Source organism: Desmodus rotundus, chromosome 11 (genome assembly GCF_022682495.2).
Source record: "Desmodus rotundus isolate HL8 chromosome 11, HLdesRot8A.1, whole genome shotgun sequence".
Classification (NCBI taxonomy): domain Eukaryota; kingdom Metazoa; phylum Chordata; class Mammalia; order Chiroptera; family Phyllostomidae; genus Desmodus; species Desmodus rotundus.
Window position 1 is genome coordinate 18045141 of NC_071397.1, and position 22182 is coordinate 18067322.

Sequence of the window (22182 nt, forward strand, 5' to 3'; positions counted from 1 at the left end):
TGCTCTCTCTGGGCTACCTGCTCCCCATCCTAGGTCGTGGCTGCGTGGGCGCACACACAGCCAGCTCAGATGATGCTCCAGCTGTCTCCCCACTGTCCACCTGGGACAGGTAGCACTGGGCTCCTTAAATTAAGGGTTCCAAACACTACCCAAACCGGTTCCCTCAGAACTACCTCCACAGGGATTCTTACTCAGTTGATCATCTAAGCTAGGACCTGGATGAGAGATATAACCAGGTGCCAGGGACTCAGACTCTCCCTCAAACATGCACAACTCTATTTTGAGTGCCTCAGGCTGGACTCTTCTCTCTCTGTAGAGATGTCCTGTGCAGTGTGGGCCCCTGGTCCCTAGGGACCCTTTCAAACTCTTTTTCACACTATTACCAAAGGGATCTATCTAGAAAAAAATCTCCTTATACCCTTCCTGGACTTAAAAATGACCTCATGAGCTATTATAAAGGGCCTTCTACAGCCTGAACTCTGCCCACTTTTCTAACCCTAATTTCCTGCCGTTCCCTAGTCCCTGCTTTAGTCCTATGTTTTAGCAGTACTCTCTCAACTTTAGGCACCTTCATAAATTCACATTTGCACATGCCCTTTGAGAGCCTCCCCAAAGATCCCCATCTATACTCCCAGCACCTCCATGTACAGAGCAAACCTGCCCCACCAATCACTGGAATTCTTCAAGGGCAGAGAGTTTCTCTCTCCTCTTGGTTTCTGCCTTCAGCCCCATGACCTAGCACAGGAAGTATTCAATCTGTAGGAGGCATTCGACAAGCACTTTTCAATTTAAAAGGCGTCTACCATGGAAACAAAGGCTTTAGTGTTTTACCACATATAAGTAAAGGTTAAGTCTTAGCTTTTGTAAGAGAAACATTTTGTGATACCATCTTGCTTTTTATAAAAAAGTTGTAAGGCTCAAATAGAAATGAGAATGCCAAAGAAAAAAAATTTCTAGAAATCTAATATCTATGGCTTTATGATTAGATTAGTTTCTCAGCAGCCAGTAAAACATGTTATCTTAGAAAAATGCTAAAACCCAAAAGGTGATAGGGCAAGGAACTGGATTCTACCATTTCTGTACAATATGCATTTCCTGAATTTTACTAGTTGTATTGAGTTTAAAGCATTCTGTCAAATTGTTAAAAGACACAATTAGAAATAGATATAAATATATGTATCTATATATGAAAGTGTGCAATTCAAAAACAAATGACAGGACTTTTTCAATTTGTCTTACAGATGAGGAAACTGCGGTCCTAAAAATTTCAGTTCCATACCTAAGATCACACAACCATTTGAGAGAAGACTCAGGGCTTGGACTCATCTTCAATTTAGAGTCCATTCCGAAAATGTACGCAAACTTTCAAAATCATTGTGTTTCCACCCAACGGTGACCATTACATTATAAGAGCAAAGAAAATCCTGACTTTAAAAATCTGTCTACTTCTTGGTTGCTGGAGATACAACCGCAAGGGGAGCCAGACTTTGGACAAAGTTTACAGACAAAGGAGAGCAGAGCTGAGAGGACAGGACTTCCACTTCTGATCAAGATGGTGTAACAGCAACCAATTTCACCCTCCCATCTGAAAGGGGGGGCGGAGAAGGGGAAGAGTGCGCGCACGCACGCAAGCGCGCACGAATAAATATGAATGACAATATAAAAGATAGTTTTTTTTCAAGACACGGGACATCAGATAATCAAGGGCAGAGATCCCTAAGACATGGGGAGGGGGAGATTAAATGAGCCCTACAGCTGCCCCAGCTGACTGAGGAGAGGCTCTAGACTATGGCAGAAAGATGAACCGAAGCTTGGAGGACTCCCTGAACTGAAGAGATGGAGCTGAAGGTCTGAGGAAACCACGTCAGCTGGATTTCACAGGACCAAGTAAGTACCAAAGAGAAGAGAGCTACACATAAAACCCCAGAGAGCTGCAAAGGGCACCCCTTGAGGCTTCAGTAGTAAACCAACCCATGCATGAGAAGCAAGCACTCAAAACTGGGACAGAGTGTGTTCCCACAAATCATAACGGAATAACTCCTAATTTAGGGCCATTGGGGAGAGCACTCATGAAGGACTTGTCTCAGTAGAAGGGAATAATAGCCCTAAACTGAGTTTTCTCTGGGTCTGTCTAATAAATTATAAAAACAAGACCTGAGAGAGGATTAAACTATCTCCAAATAACTATATTCCAGAACAAATAATATTTTTGAATACTAAAGAATACTTTTAGGAACACACAAATATCAAGTACCCAACAAGGTAAAATTCAGAATGTCTAGGATCCAATCGAAGATTACCAGACATGCAAAGAAGCAGGAAAACATTCAAAATGAAGAGGAAAAGAAAATCAATTGAACCTGACCTTAAATGACAAAGATATTATTACAACAGTGATTAGAGCCCTGACTCGTATGGCTCAGTGGATTGGCCATCATCCCACAAAGCAAAAGGTCACTGGTTCAATTCCTGGTCAGCACATGTCTGGGTTATAGGCCAGGTCCCCAGATGGTGGCACGCAAGAGGTAACCTACTGATGTTTCTCTCCCTCTCCCTTCTCCTCAATCTAAAAATAAATAAAATTATTATTAAAAAAATAAAATAAAACAGTGATCAGAACTGTACTCCACATGTTCAAAAGTGAGTTTAGTAAGGTTGCAGGATATAAGGCAAATTTACAGAAATCAATTTTATGTCAATACACAGGATAAGGCAAAAGTAGGTTTACAGTTGTTCATATGGAAAATAATACAATATAAATAATGTAAGAATAAGCTGTTTCACATATTCACAACTGTAAACCTACTTTAAAAAAAATTTTATTTTTAGAGGGGGAAGAGAGACAAACATCAATCAGATCGCCTCTTGCACGTGTCCTAACTGGGGACCAACCTGAAACCCAGACGTGTGCCCTGACTGGGAATCAAACCGACAACCTTTTGCTTTGCAGGACGATGCCCCACTGACTGAGCCCCACAAGTCAAGAGCTGTAAACCTACATTTGTCCCACCCTGTATGAGCAATGAGCAATCAAAAATTAAAATGTGAAAGTAATAATACCATTTACAATAGAATAAAAAACATGAAACAGTGATAAATCTGACAAAGATGTGAAAGACTTGTACACTGAAAACTACAAACACGGAGGAGAGAAATTAAAGAAACCATGAATAATGAAGAGGCGTATTTGTTCATGGGTCAGAAGCCTCATTATGGTTAAGGTGTCAATTTTCCCCAAATTGACCCATAGATTCAATGCAATCCCAGTGGAAATCCCAGCAGGGTTTGTTTTGTTTGTTTTTGGTAGAAACTGCAGCTGGTTCTAAAATTCATGTGAAAATTCAAAGAACCAGAAGAGTCAAAACAAGTTCAAACAGAAAAAGTTGTAGAGCTAACACTACCTGATCTCACGACTTATTATAAAGCTATAGCAATACGAAGTGTGGTTTTTGCCATAAAGACAAAAAAATCAATGGAACAGTACAAAAAACCCAGAAACAAAACGACACATACACTGACGACTGATATTAGACAAAGTGCAAAGGCCATGCACCTTTGACAGAGGGGAAAAGAGAGTCTTTTCAACAAATGGTGATGGGGCAGTATGCAAAAAAAACACCAAAACCAAAACCCACACTTTGCACCATTCACAAAAATTAGCTCAAATGGATCACAGACATAATTGTGAAAACATAAGATTATACAACTTCTAGAAGAAAACATAGTAGAAAATCTTTGTGGCCTAGGAGTTAAGAAAGATTTCTTAGATACCACACCAAAAGCATGATCCATAAAAAAAAAAACAGATAAACAAATTGGGCTTCATGAATATGAACAATTTCTGTTCTTCAAAAGACACAGTTTAAGAGAATGAAAATAGACTAGGAGAACATAGGTGCTAAAGCATACTACTTACAACCAGAATACATCGAGAACTCTCAAAACTCACTAATAAGAAAACAGCTCAAATGGGCAAACGATGTTAACACACTCACAAAAAAGATACAGACATGGCAAATACGCACATGAAAAGATACTCAACATCACTGCTCTTTAGGGAAATACAATTAAAATTCAATGAAATACCACCACACACTTACTTGAATGGCTAAAACTAATGAGATCGAGTATACCAAGTGTTAGCAAGAATTCCGACAAACTGGAACTGGTATATACTGCTGGTGGAAATGTAAAATGTGACACAACCGCTTTGGAAACATTCGGTAGTTTTAAGATAAAACACATCACTCCTAGATAATAATCAGGATTGAAAGCGTAAGTCCAAACAAAAACTTGTATGTTTCTGTTCATGAACGTTTTGTTTGCAATACCTAAAAACTGGATACAATCCAAACAGTGAGCTACCGTGAAACAAAGAAAATCCCCTGGGGAAGTGGGGGAAGGGGAGTATAAGGGGCACAAGGACGTGTTTGGAGATGACGGATATGTTCATCATTTGAATTGTGTGATGGTTTCACAGGTGGATACATATATTAAAACTTATCAAACTGTACATTTTATATATGTGCAGTTTATTTTAAGTCAGTTATATCTAAACAAAGCTGTTACAATGTTAAAAAGACAAAACAAAAAGAAAACCTTGGTCCCTGGCCAGGTGGCTCAGCTGGTTGGAATGTCATCCCCACACACCAGGTTGTGGATTTGATACCAGGTCAGGGCACACACAAGAAGCAAGCAATGAGTGCATCAATGAGGGGACCAACAGACTGATGTTTCTCCCACTCCCGTTCCCCAAAATGAAAAAAATTTTAAAAACTTGGTTAAATCATGATTGTATAAACACAGAGTATTAATTAGCAAGCTCATTAGGATGATACATCTAATACGCCAACATCAGTAATGCCCCATACACAGTTTTCTAAATTAAAAATACAGTGAGACGACTTGAGTATCTAAAAATGTTCAGAAACACAAATTCTGAAGTTAAAGGTTCAGTTAATATTCTGACATCTTTTATTAAGCTGTGGGGTCTTAATGAGCTTTACCTAAGTTCATACCTCAAAATGAAGCTACACACAGGATACTAGCAATTACATTTGCTAACACCGCTTCTCGACATTGCTGTAAGTGGTATCAGAAGTAATATTTTAGACATTCCTCTTCACAGAGGTGTGCAACAGTGGTATGGTCGGATGTAGTAACTGGTTCAGAAGCCCTGAAACATTTTTCTAGAGGAGCCAGATGTACAGAAGCATTAAACCTTTTCTTCCACTCAACTTTCCTCATGCTTTTAAAAACCAGCAAAACCGCTGCTTATCCGGAACTGTATGAAGACCTGTACAGACTGATCACACCCGTTCACAGCACGTGCAGTATCTAAGTGCGCATAACCCTCACGTGCCAGTGTCATTTCTCACCTTTCTTCCTCTATCACATGGTTTTTTTTTGCCTAGAAGGCCTTCTTCATCTAATTAAGAGCCACACATTCTTAGGGCAGCTTCCCAAAGGTGGTGTCTGAAGACTCGGAACCACCTGGAGGGCGGTGTTTCTGTTTGTCCCTCTCTCACAAACATCCGCAAAGGAACACAGGAGCTTCTGGACGGTGATGGAAGCATTACAGATACAAATGTTGTATTTTTAAGTTTGACAGTGTTGGCAGACATCTGGTTATATATACTTGTTAAAAGTCACTGAACTATACATTTAAAATGAGTGCATATTATTGTATGTAAATCATAATTCCATGAAATTGGTTTAAAAAGCAAGCCCATGCAAAACTAACTCAAAATGAACAGCAAAAATCTGACATTTACCCAGTCAAGCTCACATTTAAGCTTTAAATTCTATGCCTCAATACCTAAAGTAAACATAGGGTCAGTTATCTGGTTTCCTAACCTTCAAAAACGAACCTCTTGGTACAAACGGTAATTACAGGGCGAAAAATCACCAGAAGGCCCGATCTCCTTTCACTCCTTCCCTTCCATTCACCACTGTGCTTTAGGCACATGTCAATAAATGCTGTTAAACTAATACCCGCAGTGACAGCTAAGAAAGAGATTCAACAATTTTGTTTTTGTGCCACAAACTCAAACTCTCTCCGTAACGACTATCAAAAAATAATTAATTTGTGCTGAATATCTTATTATTGATGTAAATGTCAAATAATGCATTTTAAAAATACAATTTAGATTTTGAAATGCAGCTTAGAAGTACCATCAAAAATTACTAAACCAATGGATTAAAATTGTATCTAAGGAGGCAACTTTCAGTTAATTAGTTTAGAAAACCCACATACATGACATTCCTCATTCCCCAATGACCATTCTATTTAAATGAGACACACCGGATATTAAAAACTTTTCAAGTAAACATTTTAAGCTACTATTTGAGTCTTTTGTAAACTATTTCATCAACATTATTTCATTCAATTTTAACCCTATAAGGAAGGTATTATTAATGTCCCCATTTTATAGATGACAAAAATAAGGTTAAGAGGGATTAAGTAATTGGTCCAAAGCTACACAAAACTTTCCCTTAGACTAAAATGACTATGTTTTTGCCTACTCTAGATTTACAGTTTAGGATTATGTATTTTTGTTACAGGATCATAACCTTAATCACTGACAAGCTACACATTTTTTTCCTTTTTAAAAAGATTTTATTTATTTTTAGACAGAAGGGAAGAAAGAGAGGGAGAGAAACATCAATGTGTGGTTGCCTCTCATACACCCCCTACTGAGGACCTGGCCTGCAACCCAGGCCTGTGCCCTGACTAGGAATCGAACCAGCGACCCTGTGGTTCACAGGTAAATACTCAATCCACTGAGCCACGGTATGCATTTTCTAAATAGTCACTCAAGCACTCCTAACCCACACAGGCAAATATGTAGTTCAAAAATCAATGGAAGATATCCCAGCCCTTAAATCCCACCTCAGTTTTATTAGTTTTATGCATGTTAAGAACATACCAATAAATATTAAAGACATTATATTTTCCTCTCAAAGTTCACATGTACTTTTCTAGTAGAGAACAATTTACCTTCTTGCCTTTAGGGGCCACAGTACATTGGGTTGAAAAAAATTAGAAAAATCATGTTTGCTTTTAAATGCTGTGTTCTGGCACCTCTGCAGCCTGCAGGGTTTGAACTCTGTAAATGGAGATTTGATGAAATCTCATACATTGTAAATAATCCAAAACCTGGTATAATGTGTTTAAGAAATGGACCTGGAGTCAGACAGATTTCAATTCTGATAATGCCTCTGCCACTAAATAGCTGAGACCGCCTGGCAGGTAGCTAACAGTAGAGTGATTATTAAGAAAAATTCAAGAGCTGTATTTACTGCCACATTTGCAGCATAGATTTCCTAGGTTTGTCTTCTAATGTGCCGACTCCAAGTTATAAACAAAATCTGTAACTCAACAGTTGTGCGTGAGCTGTGAAGAGAAAAGTGCTTACTTCTGACATACACACAATGCTTAGCAGGCAACAGAGCACCCAGGAACATTCATCTTACTTCTCCCCTTTACCGTATCCCCCATCCTGGGGCAAAAAGAACAGACGAGTTCCTGGCACCAAGGAATTACAATTTCTGTTCCCCACAGAAACAGAAACAGCATCATAAACGGTGGCAAAGCTTAGGACATGCCACACTAAAGGTTGAACACGCATCTCTAAGCTGATCTGGGGATCTACCTATTGACAAGGTTCTCACCTTTGGAGTTCCAATAGGCCAGCACAGCCCCCCCTTCATCATACGACCCGTTTTCACCACGGCAGTCGATGACAGCTGTCTCTTTACTCGGCAGCCTAAAGATTATCTCCAGGTGAATTTGAAAGAGGAACATTCTAGTTTGAAAGTTGTATATATTTACAAATTTATTCCAACTGTCCTTACTAAAATTGTAAAAGCTGGAAGGGAAAGAGGGTCCAACCCTCTCACTTGCCAAATGAGGAAGCCAAGGCTCAGGATCACACCGGCAGTTTTTGGCAGGTCTTGGAATACAACCCCAGGGAAACTCCAGATCCAGGGTTCTTTCTGAACAAACACTATCAGATAAATAACTGTCCTAGGAACGAGGGCTGAGCATTTCTAAAGTGGCAGTCTGTCCTTCCACGGTCTCACGGCACTTTTTCTTTCTTTCTTTTTTTTTTTACATCCACGTCCATGCCCCTGAAAGTCAACCAAAACTTCCCATGAGGAGCAGTGTTTTGGTATCACGCTGACAACATCCCACATAATCGCATCCCAAACACTGCTTTCTGTCAGGCACGGCCATTCTTCAACTCAGGGCCCACACCACCCACCACACCCTTCTCTACTCTTATCTGCCCAGCCTGGTCCTCAGTTATTGCCCAAGGCTTCTGCGTCAAAACAAAGCTTGCTTGCTCTCTGCCGAAACACCACTATTCGACAGCTGTGATAGTCAATGCCTACTGTGTGTAAGGATTAGTGTTAACACTGGAGAAGTTACGACTACTCTATGGCTCTTTTTTCAGAGGCTCAACTCATCAAGGAATCCTTCCGTGATAAACCCGAGACTCTGACTTTCAAACTCTTAACTGCAACCATGGAAAGAAGTAATTTACATGAGACCCAATACACACCTCAAATAAATAACTCGAAAGTGTGATGGGATATTCTATGTATGATAAATCAATATTCTTCATCCTAAAGTCCTGGATAGAAAAAAACCTAGGGGATAGAGAACCTAGATCATAAAATACACAAAATACACAAATATTTATATAAAATGTCAAATGTAAAACAATGAACTTTAGACTTCTAAAATCTTTTAAATGTACTTCTCTACCCACTAACGGATCATGATGTAGTTTGAAAAATAATGCTCTGTAACATAAAAGTGATTACTTTGACCAGATGCTAGAGAAATAGAGGCATCAGCAAATACTCAGGTGTGAGACCCTCTTTATCCCTAGGAAATGTCACACCTTGTGTCTGCCCCAAAGGATGCAGAGACAGAGATACTACAATGGAGAATGAGAATCACACTGAAGGTGAAGGATGGCAGAGAACCAACTTGGGGGGAGACTGAGGTGTCACTGCAGTGCTGTTTCTGGAGTAGGAAGTGGGTTTTTTTCCCCCCCTTAACTATCTGGGAATTCTTCACTCTCTCAATTCTATCTCTTGGGTCAGGCTGCCTGTTTCCCACTGGACTGTCAATATGCACCAACAGAAATTGTATTCCTCCTGAAAATCCTACACTCTACCCAGACACGACGGAACCAGAACTTAACAAACAAGCAGCAGGCTACTTTTTAAATCTAAGATAACTCTCCTCCTTCATTGTTTCTATTAAACAGTAAACTCCAGACTCCAAAGGACACTGGTTTATTAATGGGGGGGGGGGGGAAGCAAAGGGAGGTGGGAGAGAGGACAAAAACCTAGGAGGATAGAGGATAGATCATGAAATACACACAATACACAAACGAGTGTATAAATTGCCAGATGCTGTAAAGAAACAATGAACTTTAGACTAAAACGGAACACTGACCACCAGACACGGACCGTACACCACCACTGACAGGAGCAATGTGAATTACTGGTCATTATATTTTTTCTAACTTGCAGCCGCACAATTCCTGCCACTGCAGAGGCAGAATTATGTTCCGGTCTTGGGGAACAGAAAAACTTCTTGCAGGGGTAGATTCTGTATTGGTGAAGCAGCACCTTCATTCACACTTAGGTCAAAAGTGACAAAAATGACTACAAGATGAATCATTAACACCTGACCAAGGCTACAAAAGGCAAATGATAAAAGGACAAAAAGATTTAAGTGGACTTTTCAAAAAGTCAATTATCTGAACTGTATATACACACGATTTTTTAAAAATGAGAAGAGAGAGCACAAAATGCTCTGGCAGAAAATAATTTAACTCTAACAGGAGGCGATGCTTTCCAGATCATTCCAGTTAGACAATGGTTCAGCATATCGCGAATTTAGACACATTTCACCTCTAGGTAAAACATATGTCGATGAAGCACTGACTTGTGAAGTTGAGATGCTGGATTTAGGCCATGGAAAAAGGTACTAACAAATCCCAATTATGAAGAGCTAAGAGTTCCCGGTAGAATTAAACAGGGCCAGAAAGATTCCTCCCCTTTAGGACAACCGATTCGTAGTTTGTTTCAATTTATCCCTATAAGCGTGTGAGTGTTTGGGGAGGGGGACTGATGCGGAGTTGGCCGTTTAAAAGATAGCTGGAAAGAGGGGGGTGGCGGGCGGCAGTAAACAACATCCTTTGGACCTAATTCCTAATAGCGACGGGCCTTCCTAGGACAACTTTCCTTTCATATTAATAGAAGCGCATTTCGAGATGGGACGGTGGATAGCGGAAAAGAGACTGTAAACTCCCCCAAGCACCAAATGTCACACTTTTTCTCGGCTGCGCCCTCCAGATGCCCTGAATGAATGGGAGAGACAAGCCTGGCTCGAAGGCTCAGAGCCGGGCCCCACGCCCTGGACAGTTTTGGACGCCCAGCAGAAGACGGCGCGGAGGCGCCCCGGGACCCTCAGGGCGCAGTGTGGGACACAGACAGCCGTGTGGCCCAGGAACCAGGGCCAGGGTGGCAGGTGGGGCCTTGCCGAACAAAGGCGGCGTGGGGTGGCCTGACAGGGGAGCCCAGTGGAGACGGGGTCGCGGGCGCTCACCTCGTCGCCCCACTTAAGCACGTCCTTGTGCCGGTCCTTGACGGCGTGATAGATGTGCAGGAACTGGAGAATCCCGTGCCGCCGCACGTGGTCCGCGTGGCGCTTGGTCTCCTCCCAGCTCAGCGGCGAGCCTTGGGACAGCAGCCCCATGGCCGCCCCCTCCTCCTTCTCCGGGCTGAAGGGGCCGCACGCTCCGGGCGCGGGGCGCGAGCTGGACACTCAGCAGCCCACCGGAGGCGGTGGCAGCTGCTCCACGCCGGGGGCGCGCCCTCGGGCCGCAGTGGGTAGCGGGAGGGTCCGGTCCGGCCCTCCGGCGGCGGGGTCCTTACCGCCCAGGTGACCGACCCAGGGGTCCGGCACAACTCGCGGGCTCAGAAGCAGAGGACAGGAGGGCAGGCTGGGCGGCTCTCGGCCCGGCAGCCTCGTCCCTCGCCTGCTCCAGCTCCCGCCCGGCTCTTGCTCTGAGGAGGCAGCGACAGACCCCACAGCCGCGGCGCCGCTGCGGATCCCGCTTCTCTTTGCCGGTGTCGTGCACTGGCTTCTTCCTACTTGTGACCAAAACCTGCGCCGCCGCGGAGCATGCCCAGTCCTGTCCGCTCGCTCGCCCTTCCAGAGCGCGATCCGCTGCTCCGGATCTTATAAACTACGGGGCCGCGAAAAGGGGGCGGTGCGAGAGGGAGGGCGTGGCTGAGCTCCTCCAGCGACCAGCGGGAACTGCAGAGGAGGCGTGCGCGGGAGTGGTTGGGGCGGAGTCAAAGGGAAGGAGCTCTACGAGCGGGGCGAGTGCGGGTAGTCCTCGCTGGAGGCAAACGCGATGTGTAAAAGTCCGTTTTCTCTTATCCAAAGAAATCAACTCTGGTTTGGGGAAGAAAGTTGATTACTTGAATTAATGGAGAGCACTCTAGATTTTTTTAGGTTAGAGGGCCTTCACACTTATAAAAGCAGAGTGATAACTGCAGGGTATGGCAAGAAAAAATACTAACTTGGGGATCAGATGAAACACGTTCAGTTCTAGTCTCCACCATTTACTGACGATGAGACATTGGACAAGTTATTTCCACACCTGTACAAAATTACATTCTATCTTTTATATATGTTGTAAAAATTGCGTGGTAAAGAGGTGCATAGAGTGAATGGTCAATACATGACCTGGTTATTAAGAGGAGTCAGTTTGTCTGCAAGTTTTTGGACACGTGTATATATTACAAGCATTTGTGTTTTCTCTAATGATATACATTTTTTGGATGACACAGACATGATTGATTACAACAAAAGGAGCTTTGTTAATATCTCCAGATGGGTCATTTGAAGGAAACACCTCCAAGAGTATGTACTCAGTCCAAGCTTAAGAGTCATCCATGAAGTAATTAAAATGATGTTCCTGGGAGCTTAACCACGGGGGTAGAAGATGTAAGAAATAACTGGGGTTGGCCCCATCCTGGCAGGAAAGGGAAGATATGAGGCGTCTTGCCCCAAAGTAATTGTTCAGTAGATATGTGTGGAAAGAGCAATGTGACATGAACTAGAGCATTACATGTACTGAGGCCGGAGAATGTGTACTAATTTGTGCTCACTTCCTTCACACTACAAAGTTAAAATTTAATTAGCACTTATTAACTGCTGAATGGACATACGATAGTAGGAATCTCTTCTTCCACACCCTTCACATATCGGATGTGCCTATCTCAGGGCCTGGGGACATGGGTTCCCAAAGTCTGGCTGCAATTTCCGCAGCAGGGTGTGTGCACGTGTGGGGGATTGAGTGTGGTGGTGTTTGAAGCTCAGGGATGATGTTTCACTCCCCAGAGCAGAGCCAGGATAAAACCAGGCCTCACTTAATTTGCCCACTGCTGACTCAACATCCTCAGCTACTGCCCCTACTCTTCCTTGTACCCTCCCCACCAACTTCTCCAGACCTGTATGGTCCTGGCTTTCTGTTGTTTGTTTCTGCTTGGAATTCTCTACCTTACACATTCCTGTTCATCATTTGAGTTGCAGTTACTCCTTCCTGTGTTTTGGTTACATTTGTACATGCCTCTGTTTCTACATTATGATAGAATCATTTAAAAAATATCTCCACACTAGAGAGTGACTTCCTCTGGAATAGACATGATTTATGCCTTTGTATCTGTAACTCTAGAAAAGTGCTTTGCATAAATGTTTGCTTCCTATGAATGGGGGTAAGTGTGGGGGCAGGGGTGGGGACAGTGTTGGTCATTGTTTGAAATACAGGGGGGTCATCCAAAGGATCATTTTGTTATTCTCATAATCTCACCACATATTTGCATGGACCTGCATTGTTCAACACAATAGCCACCCGACACAGGTGACTACAGAGTGTTTGAAACGTGGCTAATTTGACTGAAAAACTGAATTTTAGTTTTATTTAAATCCACTTAAATATAAATTTCAAAATTGGTATCCCATTTGGTTGCTGGAAAACTTATAACTAAATTTGGAAGATTGGGAATGTGAATCCACTTTTTCATCTGTTAATTTTATGCAATCTAAACACAGATCAAGTATTTCCAATGGAAATCTAGTGGCCTGGGAGATGTGCTGTGGGTGCAATACACCCAATTCAAAGACTTAGTACAAAAAGAAGAATATAAATATTTCAGTAATAATTTTATAGTGATTAGGTTGTTATACTAGTATTTTAAATGTTAAGATAAATGAATTCACCTGTTTCTTTTTAGCGTTTAAAGGTGGCTAATGGAAAATTTTAGATTACATATGTGGCTGACAGTCCACTTAATTAGAACAGCGGAGGTGTAGACGTTTACACTTTGCAAAGCACAAACTTCCCCCCTACACCTGCTTCATTTCCTCATAATACTGTGAGGCTGGTCTCCTGGGAAAATGTCAGTTTCGCTTTAATAAGGAAACAGAGACAGGGGAGTCAGGAAGAGACAATTCTAGTCTAGTCAAAGGTCTACGTGATACTTAATATAGTGAGTTAAAGCTGTAATTTGAGTGACTCAGGCTCAGATTCCGGTTGATACAGAAGGATGCCTCTCCCACCCTATGCCCAAATTCCAAACCGGCATCTCAAGAAGGTACTCCTGGGCTCTGGACAATCCCAAATTGGCTACAGCGTGGTAGCACCATCTGGCAGTTATGTCACATTTAAACCATGACCTCTGCAATGCCTTTGCCAATTACTGTTACAAGGGGTAAAGAAACTTACTACAGATCAACGCAAGTTATATTGAACAACGGTAATACCCCTCTATTTGACAGTCTTTTGGATCTTTAGGTTTATTTCTTCTCGATTTCATTCTGTAGATTGCAACCAGAACTGGGTTTCGACTACCGGGAGTGAGTTTTCAGCAGACAACCTCGCACTGATCATTCAGGACTTTAACGATCATTAAAGAGAAAAGAAGGAGCTTATATCTTGTGTAATTAGCTCTTCCCCAGGCTTGCCCAAAGGCAGGTTCTCGGTCATTTCTTCTGCAGAAAAAACCTAGACTCCTTCGGCCGGAACCACACCCTGATAGTGGTAGTTCAGAAAGCTCCTCCTGGGCTCCAAGTACCCAGGGCAGCTGCCGGGAAAACCCGGACCCTGGAGTACCGGGGCTGGGTACTCCGCGCAACCGCGCAGTCGAGCTGAGCATGCTCAGAGAGCTGGTCTGTCGCGGGAGGAAGAGGCGCGGGCTGCACGCCGCGCTGTTGTTGTGGTACAGCCCCTGCCATGTGACTGCACCGGGCCCGCCTCCCGAAGCAGCGCGGCACCGCCTCCCCGTGACTCAGCACTTTGTACCGGCGCGGTGCTAGAGGTCAATCCCAGGGGGCTCCTTGGGGGCAAAGTCACAGTTGGTCAATCCTGCCCCGGGCTGCTGCGAATGCTGGTGTTGCAGCAGCCATTTCAGACTCCTCTGTTTCGGGACTCCAGACAAGGAAGGAAAAAACCCCATCATTTCCCTGTAGTCACGCCGTTCCCAGTTTCCCTTGAGTCAGCGCTTCCGTGGAGAGCGTGGAGCTGGCTGAGCAGAGGTTAAGTAAGGAAAGCACAGGGAGTGTGCCAAGGCACACTTGAGGGAGGAACCTGTAGGTTCAAGTCACTTGTCTCTCGCCCCAGGCCATACTGCTCTCTTGGGTCTGAGCATCCCCCTAGATGGTCTCTGGAGGTCTCAATAACTTGCTCTTTATGGAGCACCTGGTTTATGCCAAGCACTCTAGTCTGGTATCCAAAAAACAGTCCTCGTCGCCGCTTTTTGTAAATGAGGCAACTGAATCCAGCACAGTAGTCCCCAGTTATCGGAGGGGGTACATTCCAAGACCCACAGTGGATGCCTGAAAGCACAGATAGTACCGGCCCCTATATTTAGTACTTTTTGCTATATATACATATTTACAGTAAAGTTTAAATTACTCTTGTGTTTGGAGCCATTATTAACTAAAGTTTATTTGAACATAAGCAAGCGAGATAGTTAACTAATAATCGAGATGGCGACTAAATGGCTAGGGCAGGTAAGATACACAAGGTAAATGAATACCTGAGACAAAGGGATGATTCTCATCTGGAGGGGGGGATGGTGGATCACCATACTACTCAGAATGGCACACACAATTTAAAACCTATAAATTAGTTTTGCAATTTTCCATTTAATATTTTCAGGCTGCAGTGGGCACTGGTAACTGAAACTGTAAAAGGAAAATCGAAACCCTGAATAAGGGGGGGGCGGGGAGGAACTACTGTCATTGTAAATAACAGGTAGTGGCTATGCAGGGATTTGAGCTCCGGACTAATTTCAAAGCCTGTGCCTTTTCTACTACACCTGGCAGCCTGGGTAAAGCTGAGGAGTCCGTGGGACTCCTCCTGAGTGTTGATACCACTTCTACAGAGCCGTCCTTCTGCCTTTGACACACCCGTTCTCCAGAAGACCTCTGGTCTGCCAGTGAGGTGCTTAAGACTTACTTTGAATTTAATTAATTGGTAGGAATAAACACACAGTTATTTCTTGACTTCAGTGTAGATGGTACAAAGTGCAAAAGATGTGGAAAGGATTTCTCCCTACAATTGCATTATTCTTGGAATTTGATTTAATTATACTGAACAAGGCCTCCAGGAGCTTATGATAGAAGGGCAGGAGCCAAAAGACATCAGAGTCTTCACCCTAGCTCACAGGATAACCTGCTGGGTCTATTTAAGCAAACTTCTGTTTATCCTCAGGGACCCCTCCCTTTTCACCTCTTCAAGTGAGAGTCTAGATGAAATGATTATTCCCATCCAATCTAAACGTTCCCTGATGTCAATACTACTAAATTAGCCAGGGAAAGCACAAATATTTTTGTATTGTGTATTATTTTTGACATATGCTTCCGAGATGCACTACTGCCATTTTAAGTAAATAAATAAATACCATCTTTTGATTTTTTAAAAACATGTTATTTATTTACTTTTAAAGAGAGGGTAAGGGAGGGAGAAAGAGGAAAAGAAACATCAATGTGTGAGAGATACATTGATCAGTTACCTCTCACATGCCCCCAACTGGGGACCAGGCATGTACCCTGACTGGGAATCGAACCGGCGACCTTTTGGTTCACAGGTCAGCACTCAATCCATTGAGCCACACTAGCCAGGGCTAATTTGTTTTTTAAAGCCAATTTTTAGCTTCTGTGGGTTTTTAAAAATATAAATATGGTCATTTTCTTGTAGAGTTAACGAAAGGTTTGCTCTGTCAAATGAAGGCCTTCATTAAGATAGGGAAGCTTGAGTGAATAGAGAAGATGGGTAGGAGTGGGGGAGGGGTAAGATTAAAGACGCAGGAGTGAGAAAGAATACGTTTAGAGCAAGTGTCTCGGGAGACATAACTTGATGGGACCCAGAACACGCATGAAGTGGTGAGCTTTGTTCTGTAACAGTATCATTGTTTTCCTGACAATGCTAGAGAAGAAATTAAGGATGCCAAGAACAGTGTGTTGGGATGGGAAAGGTGATAGCTGGGTCAGTAGAATCAATCTTTTCACTGGAGTATGGCTAAAGAAACACAACTTTTTATAATGGACTTTTCCAAATAAGCACAAGAACAGAGAGAACAGTGTAATGTACCTGTTACCCATCTTCAGAATTATCACACGGCTAATCCTTTTTTGGATATTCACCCTCTTTTGTTAGTGTAAAGCAAATCTCCCTGGGTTATGATCTCAGGTAGTCAGCTTGAAGTGAGGGCTGAAGAAAGAAAGAGGGACATGAAAGACAGTTTGAGCAACTGGTATGAGGGACAACCATCCAGGAAGATGGAAAAGAATGAGCAATAGGCTAATCCCTTACTGGAAACCAATTTCCTTCATTCTGAAATTGGAGACTATTGATGTTAACCACTTGTTTTTATTCCAACTTGTCTAGCTATTGTGGTTCTAAATTATGGTATGTTGTACTTAAAACTAAAAAATCATGCTTGTCACATGTAGCATAAACTATTTCACAATGGCTGGCATGCATGGTTATTATGATCAAAGTAGGCCCATTGTCAAAAGGTGAGTGAAGTCTTTAAGGCAGCATTTGCCCTTTTAAAGATTCCTAATCTTAGTTACCACCCTTTTCCTCCTATTTCACTCACTTTGGTTCACATAAAAGTATGTAAATTTTATTCTAGGTTAGATAACACCAAATAATTAATGTTTGGCACATAGAAACCCATCATTTGCGGATGATGCAATGTGGAAAAGTGGCCAACCATAATCACATCTATGCAGAAAGGCAATTGTACTGGATATTGAGCAATTTCACTTCAATAAGACCAGTTCCTCACAGATTAAAAAAAATAATAACTGTACAAAGAATAATTGTACTTTCTGAAAGTACTGTATTTTTCCACACGCAATCCCCCCTGCCACCTATTTCAGTACTTAGGCTAAAATGTAGCCGGTGTCTTTGGCGGGGTGGGGGGGAGGAATCAGTTCCTCTAGAGACAAGGTGTCCTACAGTGTACAGGACAGCCCCACACAAAGAATCCTGTATCTCAAAATGTCAACAGCACCAACGTTGAGACACCGTGGTCTGTGTGCATCAGGTTTAATTCTAAGTATTACATGAGTCCCTTTCCTTAAATATTTGCAAGAGTTTCTAAGGTCATCAAAATGATTAGTTGAGAAGTGAATATATACAGTGGTTAGAATCGCTTTCTGTGTAGTTATGAGCAGAGATATATACAGCTATCTAATATCCTACCAGGCCCCAGTGTGCTGATGGAGCCCATTAGGAGGGGTTAGCACCCCTTCTTTATCCGGTTTCTTTTTTCCTCGTAGACACTTACTTGTCTGTTCTCCATAGTGTCTTATTTTCTGTCCATGTGAGACTAGTTATATGCTTGTACCAATATTAATATCAACTGCAGAGTTCTTAGTCCCCCTTAAGAACATTCTTAACAATTCAATTGGAAAGAGTGAAAACTCATTAGATCTCTTAGAAGCTCTGTTACTACTACCCAGGGAATATGGGCCCTGGAAAAAACCTCAGCCTGAGTGTTAGAACTGAGCTGGAATCCCAGCTCTGCCCACTTCTAGCTCTGTAACCCTGGGCAAGCTACTCTGCTTCAGTTTTATCATCTGTATAATGGGTGGCGGGTGGGGGAGGCGAGTAACACTTTGCTGAGTGGTTGGAAAGATTGAAAATAACATTAGAGCAACTGGCACATATTGGGAACTCATCAAACGGTACGTCTTTTGCATCAGTCAAGGCAAGGCAGGACTTTCAGGAGGAGCAATGCTGTTATGCTCTAGTATCAGTAAGCTCAGAGAACACCTTCCAGCCCTGGCTGCTTCTGCGGCTGCAATGGCAAAAGTTCGGACTTTCCTGGAAAAGACACTCTCCTGTTACTCAAAAGCCCAGCACCTGTGAAATGCAGGGTTCTAAGCTCTCTGCTGACCGCTAAAAGCTGTCTCTCTGGCACTTTAAGTTTTGAGGTTTTGTGACTATTGCCTATTTTTTTCTGCATATGTCATTCAGGCAAACCTTCCCTGGCTCCTCTATCTTCTTCCTCCCCAAGGAGCACACTGAACAAAGTAGAGAAGTTGCTATTCAGCAGCTGCCTCCACAGCCTTGGCAGGGGTGTGATAGCACCTTGCTTCAAGGTGGGCAGATGGCAGGGTGGGCCAGTGAGTTCACCAGAGAGATAGTCGCCATGAAGCATCACTTGGCGTGGGCATCTCTGCTCTAGCACAGTCCAACCTTCAGCCTTCAGAGGAGTGTTCAGCCAACGAGACTGGCATGAGCTAAGCGAGTTGCTCTGCTTGTCCTTAATCTAGGGAAGGAAAGGAACGAAGGAATCATTTAACATCTACTATGATCAGGAAGGTTTACATTTCTCCCTCTCCACAAACCAACTACTGCCAAACTTCCCAAAGAGCAGGCCCACATACTAACATGCCCGGAGTAGTCGCGGAGTGCCAAAATGCTCGTTCCCCCAGCCCTTGCGATGGCAAAGCCAGACCTGATTTGGTGACCAGAGCCCTCTGGTCTGGCCGCATCTCACTGTGGACAGCAACATCCTCATTTTCAAGGAGTGCAGTGTTATGAAAAAGGTTGGGAAAGATTACTACTAATGAGGTGTGTACCCATTTTACGGAAGAGGAAGCTGAGGCTCACAGAGGAGGAAGCGCACTCAAAGCCACACTTATAAAAGGCAAGTAAATAGCAGAACTAGGATTTGATTCCAGGTCTATTGGCCTTCAAAGTCCAAGTTCATTCCACTTCCCTCACGTTGCTAAAAACAAAACAAAACCATATAAACAGTGATACCTAAGTTTCGAATAGGCCTTTCTGACCCATGAGGGTTTTGACAGAAGAGGGAATTAAAGAATGAGGGAATGAGCGTTTTTCAAATACCTATGCTATAGCTGTGCTTTATATCAACAGTTTTATTTAATTTTCTAACAGTTTCAATTTCTTATGTATAATTTTGTAGTAGATAGCTTTCATATGTTTTACAAATTTAATATGCCCTTTCATAATTTCCTCTCTATACCTCAGCCTTTCTAAGCTTTAATACAAGGTCTGTCCAGAAAGTATCCCACCATGTACTATGCAAAATAGAAATCGTTATTGAAGAAGATCCAAGAAACATTATACATTGGACAACGATGCCTCAGTCTCCCTCAACGTAGGACCTTGGGATCTCACACAGTTCTCCCAATCGCCATCAGCTGCCCCATCCTATTTTCCTGAATCTCATTGAAATCTCTCCCCTTTCAAAGGTGATTTTAGTTTTGGGAAAGGCCAGAAGTCTCAGGGCACCAAATCCGGGCTGTAGGGAGGCTGAGTCACCTGGGTCACTGATCTTTGTTGATTGCAGCCCATACACATTCACCATTCTCAGGTGTTCTGCTTGTTGCAGGCGTTCCAGAACATGGATCACTTTCAACAGATTCTCAACCATCTTTGAAGCATTTGTGCTGCGCCTTTATTTGCACTGGACTCATTGCATCATCTCCAAAAGCCTTCTGAACCATCTGAATAGTTTCCAGAGGAATGTTCAAGCTTAACGCAAAATTCGATGCAGATCCGTTGCTCTACTCGCTCGGTCATTTTGAATGCAATGGCCGTACAGTACACATGCTCACTCAGTGGCATCTACTGCCCCCACTGACTAGTACTGTGAAGTCTGGTTGACATTGTTCACACACACACATTCCGTCCACTCTCCTTGGCTGCCAGGTACATCGATGTCACGCAAACCGTTCTCCTTACATTAACAATGGCTGAACTTTTTCTGGACAGACCTCACATGTATGCCCTGTTTTGTAATGCTCTATTTTCACACTGGATTATGTAATCTCATAGAATTTTAAAACAATTTCATTTTAGGGGTGAGAAAACTGAGTTAGAGATGATTTGAATGGTAGAACTTGTGCTGAAACCCAGGACTTTTGAATTCCAATTCAGGACCCTCCTTGCCCCGTCAGTGATGGCGCAATTTCATTCAGTAGAAACTTTCAAAATATGATAGCCATCTTTACCGGGTAAAGACTATACAAAGGAAACTCTTAAACATGATGATGTTTAAAATTTGTATACATTTCTAATTTTCTCTCTATACCCTTTGATTTCTACGCCCATAATTTCAGGATTTTTAGAATAATACCTATGTCATGTGCCAAGAGAGGAAGATATAGAGAAAGAAGAAAGGCAGATCAGATGTTAAATCATCAACCACATGAAGAACAGGCTCGAGAGGTGAGAGGACTTACTGTGAGCCCTAGTATAGGTAGAAGACCCTTAAGAGATGATTCTTTTTAAAGGAAACCCTTCATTAAGTATGATTCGTAAAGTAAATCCATGGATTAAAACAAGCCACTCCTTTTTTACTGAAAAAGGCAGCTGCTGACATTTAGTAATATCATTAATATCATTCACTAAAAGAAAAAAGAGAGAGAGAGAATTCTCTGTCCAGAGATGTCTCTTGAGTACACAGCAAAACCCTTTTTCCTGCTCAGCAAAACCAAATACAACTTTTGTGACCAAAAGTTGGTCACAAAACCAAATACAATCATTTTCACATACAGGGACCCAACCACTGTTCACACAGCCCTCATTCGGGTCAGGGGCACAGTCCTGTGGTTGCTGGCAAGTGTTCTGGGGAAAGTCAGTAGGTTTTCTGATTAGATTGCAATAATAAGGGCAAATGCTAAAACCTTGAATATGAGAATTGTCCTTGGAAGTAAGATTATTTTGAGGTTAGATTTAGGAACTATCTTTTTGTTTTCACTGTGCAAAACAAATAACTAAGAGATCTTTTACAGATGACTTTTAACATTTAATAACATAGATTAAATATGTCAATAAGTTAGTTACGAAATTAGTATCAATGTTGATCTGGGCTACAAAATAACTGCAAGTTTGGACACTATAGAAGTGTCCATGATTACGTAACTAAGGTGATTCTCTGCCAGTTGGATTACATTTCTGATTATTGAACAAACACGTACTAGGTACCCAGTCTCTGCAGGACTAGTTCTCGGTGCTGGGGATGCTAAGTAGGAAGGGCAACACTGCCGTTCCCATGGAGCTTTCCTTCTAGAGCGAGAAGGCAGACAATAAACAAGGAAATAAACTCCACCATTTTAGATGTCATTTTGAAGAAAGTATTGTTATCGTGGTGATTTACGTGTGCCAGAGGGTCTTCTGGTTAGTTTTGCTAATGACTTAGCTGCCAGGGCTGGGGTTTTGCAGGCTGAACACGCTGCCAGCTCCAGAAAACTTTCCTGTGCTCCAGCTGGGGGTATAACCTGTCTGTTAAAGTAGAGAGAAAAAATTGCCCCCCTTTTTCTTCAGGTAGGGCACATAGCTTCCTTCTTCAGTTCCTTCAAAATGAGATAATTATTATGAAAGTTATTGAAAAACAGATGTTTTAGTTACCTTTGAGCACCCCTAGTTTCTGTTATAAATCTATAGATCTTTAGAAACATAATATTTAAACAATTTCTAAAGCCTGAAGATTTTATGAGAGATTTAGAGTAGGGTTTATTCAGAGAGCCAAACTGTGTCAAAAAGTCAAATATTTGATTTCACATTTTAAATTTGTTGATGAAATTGACTTATG

General features: G+C 42.4%; 1 protein-coding gene across 1 annotated transcript in view; it reads right to left on the minus strand.

Annotated features, from left to right (window-relative positions):
* Positions 1-11240, minus strand: part of GCLC (glutamate-cysteine ligase catalytic subunit) — a 43578-nt gene extending 32338 nt beyond the window's left edge. Inside the window, exon 1 of the mRNA XM_024558052.3 lies at positions 10634-11240. Within this exon, the coding sequence (XP_024413820.2) occupies positions 10634-10783 (150 nt within the window). The 5' untranslated portion in view covers positions 10784-11240. The remainder of the gene's footprint in view (positions 1-10633) is intronic.
* Positions 11241-22182: the final 10942 nt, after the last annotated feature.